Raw genomic sequence first — 5,513 nt, 5'->3', positions numbered from 1 at the left:
GGTGTAATGGAGGTTGGATTGTACGGTGGGTTGGATTTTTCCCTTGTAAATTGAAAGTTAAGCTGTTTTTTTTACAGGTAAAACTGTATGATTCGTTTTGTGTGATACAATTATGGTTTTGCAGGTTCTCTAGTAAAATTTTGTTGATGCATATCTTTTGACAATGAAATAATTTTGTTTACGATAATAATTCTAAATTTAGTAAAATAATTTTAACCGTGACAACTTTTAAGCTAAAATAGTTTGCATCACAAGGGGAGTGAGATGAAGTAAACAAGATTACGCTCCATCTTATAATGCAAGGATCATTTCTATTAAAAAAACATATATTAATGTACAAAACTGTTAGTAATATCTTAAATTGTATATTTTAAAAATTATAAATTTGATTTTATTGAATTACTTGCTGAGATGAATCAAACAAGACCGTTCATGGCTAAACACATTCAAATTAAAACAAGATTTACAAAAAAAGGAGTGTTATGTCCTTTATTGATGAACGCGATGAAAGGTTAATAAATGAAGAAATTCTTTAAATCTAAGACTCTCAATTGAGCGGGTTCACAAGCTCTTTAACTCTTTTTTCAATTTTCCATCCCTTTTCTTGGTGGACAGTCTAGTCCGAGAGATGATTTCAGATGTATGCTTGTGAGCAGCTCAAGAACGTGTCTTGAGTGCCGCATGCATTTTGGAGTCTTGAACTGTTGTAGTTTCCTGATTGGACCACCCATGTGAGTGATGTGACTCAATTAATGTGGTGACGTTTGAACATGATATTGGATATGAAACACGAAGTAACCTGTCCACTGCGCTTGAGCGTCAACAGTTTGATAAATTTTTTACCAATAATTACGTACTTTTTTTTATATATCAGGAAAAATCGAGATTTTCTTTTTCAAAATTATGAATAGTATGTGAAAGTGTTTCGTCTCTTACATTATGCGACAATAAAGTATGTTTTTCATAAGTAATGAGAAGATTGTCTTATCGTGAATAGTGTGCAGTGCACTGAAGTTTTGTGGACGGAGAGAGTATCAGATCATGAGATTCATGCTACAATTTTATCGTGAGAAAGACTTCATAGGTGCACGTGATTTTGGCTGCGACTAGTTGGGATAAATGTAAAAGAGAACCAAAATAATGATACATTTCATCACTTCTCATGTGTTTGTATAACTGTATAAGATTCCCTCTTACCTTGATCTCTAAACTACTCAGAAACAACGTGCACTCTACAATATCCATTTAGTTGCTCTGACTACTTTGTCTGTCCAATTCACCTCTGACTACTACTCGTGCATGCATAACAAGCATAAACAGCTGATATTTTCACCCTTTATGAGGCTATGAGCATGATAATTGCTATACAAATATAAAACTATCGACCCCAAAATAGGGTCTCAACAAATAAAACAACATAGATAAAGAAGGGATTCAAGGGATAAACTATTCTAAAAAAGGAGATGTATATTTTTTGGTATTAACTGTACAATTTGGTTTCTGTAATGTATGTGATGGAATCATGCAATATTAACATCATGAAACCATACCAAGAGCTCGATGTTTCTCTTTAACTGTTATTGTACATGAATTTGTTGAGGTTGAAGCTGTGGCTTCCTAGAATAAGTGAGAACCATTACAAATTCCTTCCCTGAGCTGCCCACACTCGTTTTTATTTGCCTTGATGACAGTGGAGCTTTAAGCCACGTGTCTAGCAGATTGCGGAGCTGAAGATTGGGATGTAATACTTGCCCTTGCAACGTTATTTGCACCTAAAAATGATGAGTTGTATTTTAATTGCGTTTTCATGACACGTTTAGCATGTGTTTTGATGAATAAAAGAAGCTTACCTCATCCTCAATGGAAAGCTCCAGTTTATTGGCTATGTACTTTTGAATTGATGAGACTGGCATATCTCCGTTTCTGAGGAGGGAGAAATGTATTGCAGATATAGAGTGTGATATATCTGATTGAGCTTTTCCAATGGAAAAATGTCCGGAAATCAAAAGATGTGGTTGAAATTACTTAAGTAATTACTGGATATTGCCATGTTAAGTAATCTGTCATTCATTTTGTGCTGTCCAGAGCCTCTTTATGTACAATTGAACTACTCTCTCTGTCCCATTTTCTCAGTCTTATTTCCGTTTCCGTCGTTCCCTTAATATTTGTCCTACTTTCTATCTTAATAATTTATTATACCCTTTTTATCCTCCACTTTCTCTCTCCATAATCATTACATTTTTACTTTACTCTCTCATCTTTATCTTTATATCTCTCCTCTCACAGCATCCACAATCGTGATCTCCAAAAAATCTTAAAAAATTATTAAAACTAAATAAGAAAAAGAAAATACAAAGAAAGAGAGAGTGTGTAAGAGAACTTTACAAGAATCTATGCATTTAGTTATGGAAGAAGAACTAAAAATATTCATTCTTGTGAAAATCTCTTACATTTTTTAGTTCTTACACATCTCCTGTGTATAATTATTTTATCTTTTTCTACTTTCAAAATAAGAATTTTAGGAGATCACTATTGTGAATGCTCTCATTAATACACTTTTACTTTCTTCTCTCTCAAATCATTAAATTTCTTACTTTTCTTAATTCACGTGCATGTGTCAAAATCGGACTCAGATAATGAGACCGAGGGAGTATATCATAGGCTTTTTACACAGAATAAAAGATTGGGATGCTACCCCTCCGTTCACTAAATAATGTCATTTTAACATCTCTTTTTTGTTTTGTCATCCTAGGTGTTTAGGTAGTGATTTACAATGTTTGTTCTTGAAAATTGTAACTTTTTACAATTTCTATGCAAATTATGGTTATTGATTGGTTAAAAATGATGTGAATTATAAGTTTTAGAAAAAAAGTAATAAGAACATAGGGTAATTATTGAATTCTTTAATTCTTGTGCGAATATCTAAAATAACAATCTTTGACGAACGGAGTTAGTATTAGATAAACCTTCATTCTTACTACCAGCTTTCAGCTTCGTAACTTATCATTTCTTACACTTTCAAACTTTAATAAAAATGATTCCCCAAAAATATGCTAAACAAGAAAAGAAGAAACTTACTTTATTCTCAAGAAGCCGGAAGATACTTGAGGCAGGGGAGCCGTTCCATTCCTGAAACATTCAAGAAAAGCATTCAAAATACAAGAATGTATAAATCATTTACTACCAAACATGAATTATAACCCCTTACTGTTCTTCAGAAGCAACCAAAGAGAACCAAATTGGCATATTCTGCCGCTGATGTCTCATTCTATCAACCACAACCTGTGCTGTACTTTTGCTCGAAGGCCGAACCCTTCTATGCTTCGCTGGTAAAGGAATACTATTTTTATCATCATGAACTTCTTCTCTAACTCCATTCTCAGCTTTGACTTGAGATATCCCCTTTGAGTTTGACTTTGTTCTATTTGCAGCTTCAACAAGACACTTTAATGGCTTCCACAGTTCAACCTTCCCATCAACACTGCACTTTTTTATGTCTTCACTCATGATCAGATCATTCGAATACTTGGCTGAAGAAGAAACCAGCTTCTTATTTCGAAGCATTTTATTTGAGCTTGATTCTACTACATTATCATCTGCCAAGTCTTCATGAGATGAACTTGATTCTCTTGTAGAAGAAGACTTTCTCCGAAAAGCTCTTTTATTCCTTTCAGGCACACCAGCATGAACTGATACTTTCGGTGTATTAACAACCAGTGATGACAATGAACGCTCCTTCCTCTTAGCAGGAGGTGAAACTGACACATGTTTTCTTTTCATTGGAAATATCTTTGCCCTGATATCCTGTAAGTTGTGGTCAGGCCTGCAGCATCAACAAAAAGATTCAGATTGAAACATGATAATTCCATATGTTTCAAGCCTGAGAGACATAACAACTAAGGATTGAACAGACCTGAGTTTATCGACAGGATTACATCCAAGGCTGATGTCACAGACAGGACATGTATCATAATCATCATCAGAGAGCTTTTCATAGATGCAATTCCTGCAGACTGTTTAGCAGTTTCAGGGGAGTGTATCAGTTTTTGTTTTAGTAATGAAATAAGATATGTTTGGTGAACTACTAATGACTACTAATCACCACAAATTAATTCACTATCTACCATATCTAACTTTTGATTCACTAGAAGTTAATGCAGTTCCAGGGAGTGTATCAGTTTTTGCAGTGACTCTCATCATTTTGGAACTGCCTATGCATTGGGTGATAAATTTAAGTTCAACAAAGCAACATACGTCAATTCTAGATCAATTAAAGCAGACAATAGAAGATTAGATCACATGTACAGCTTCTGGCTTGCAACATTTTTAAGCAACTCTTCAGTACGGGTACCGAAAAATTCTCCACTTCATATCTCAATATATCTGCTAAGGTGGAACATACTGTTATAAGTTATATATGTATTGAGAATCCTTTTGTCTCACCTAAAAGTAGCTTAGACTCCCAAAATAGCTGTCCGCCAAAACAGAGCCTATAGCTAATAAATGTAGATTTTTTGCAGAAATGGAAACATCAGATAGAACTAATCTTTCTGTAATACGAAATGCAGCTCTATCGAGAAGCCACTAACTTACCAATAGTAAGAGCATAACTAAACAGTTACGAAAGGCTCAATCTGGTATTTTTCAGGAAATCCAAAAGCAGAAAAGCACCTTTCAATTTCCAACGAAGACACATGGAGCACAATTCTGCTACGCAAATAACAACTTTTGAATCAGACTCTCGTCCTGACACACATGATTTGAAATTACAATCGAATTGTTTCTGGCTTCAGCAAATCAGCATAGATTGCATACTGGAAAGGGGGAGAATAAAATGCCTAACTAATATAAGCTATAATAATCTCAAAAAGGAGCCGATACAATGAATCACGATACCCTAGCCAAATTCAATCAAACCACGTAGTGTTTTGACCAAAATTTTACGTCGAAAATCAAGCAATCCAAGCAAGAACTCAACAATTGAAAAATCGCGTAAGATTAAACCGCCAACAAATCTAGATCGCAGCGAAACTTTAAAGAAAGCTGAATCAATTAAGCCGTGCGCGAAGCAACACGGAAACCACCGCCATTAGCCAGAAAAGAAGAAGCAAAAGCGTTTATCGGAATGGAGATAGCAAAACACAGTGCACATAATCCAGATCGAAAGACTTACAAGTATGGAGACAAATGGAGATTGTAGTAGCTTCAAGGAGAAGGTTATCGCAAATAGGACACGTCATGCATGCGACTATGTCAGCTCGGCGCAACCTCGCCACCTGATTGGGCATTTTGTCCTTCAACGAATTGCAGTAGGTAGGAGTTAGGAGCAATGGAGGGATCTGCGAAATGGAAAAGCGAAAGAAGTCAGAGCAAGCGAATCTGGATGAACACCGATACAAGTCATTAGACATAGAAATAGGAAGGAGGAATTGTACGTGGAGAAGATGGCCGGAAACGAGGTTCGGTTGACGGAAGAAGGATTCTTCCGACGAGAGGGGTTTTGTGAACTAGAA

General features: G+C 35.4%; 1 protein-coding gene across 1 annotated transcript; it reads right to left on the bottom strand.

The window, feature by feature from the left end:
- Positions 1 to 657: 657 nt before the first annotated feature.
- LOC141250875 (uncharacterized) lies at positions 658 to 5,288 on the bottom strand. The gene is made up of 8 exons (XM_073670134.1): positions 5,174 to 5,288; positions 3,914 to 4,013; positions 3,209 to 3,823; positions 3,079 to 3,129; positions 1,851 to 1,923; positions 1,587 to 1,772; positions 1,448 to 1,500; positions 658 to 811 (listed from the first exon to the last, which is right to left on the bottom strand). The coding sequence occupies exons 1-8, from the start codon at positions 5,286 to 5,288 to the stop codon at positions 658 to 660; spliced, it is 1,347 nt and encodes a 448-aa protein (XP_073526235.1).
- Between the last annotated feature and the right edge of the window lie 225 nt (positions 5,289 to 5,513).

This window comes from Phyllobates terribilis, unplaced genomic scaffold (assembly GCF_046119375.1).
Source record: "Phyllobates terribilis strain yellow unplaced genomic scaffold, ASM4611937v1 Scaffold_6290__1_contigs__length_45526, whole genome shotgun sequence".
Lineage (NCBI taxonomy): Eukaryota > Metazoa > Chordata > Amphibia > Anura > Dendrobatidae > Phyllobates > Phyllobates terribilis.
This window is presented reverse-complemented; position numbering and strand designations above follow the sequence as displayed.

Coding starts and splice junctions, on each gene's coding strand:
- LOC141250875 (XM_073670134.1), bottom strand. CDS start 5,288: ATGCCCAATCAGGTGGCGAGGTTGCGCCGAGCTGACATAGTCGCATGC. Junction 1,924..3,078: donor TCCGGCTTCTTGAGAATAAA/GTAAGTTTCTTC, acceptor CTCCCTCCTCAG/AAACGGAGATATGCCAGTCT. Junction 1,773..1,850: donor AGCTTTCCATTGAGGATGAG/GTAAGCTTCTTT, acceptor CATCATTTTTAG/GTGCAAATAACGTTGCAAGG.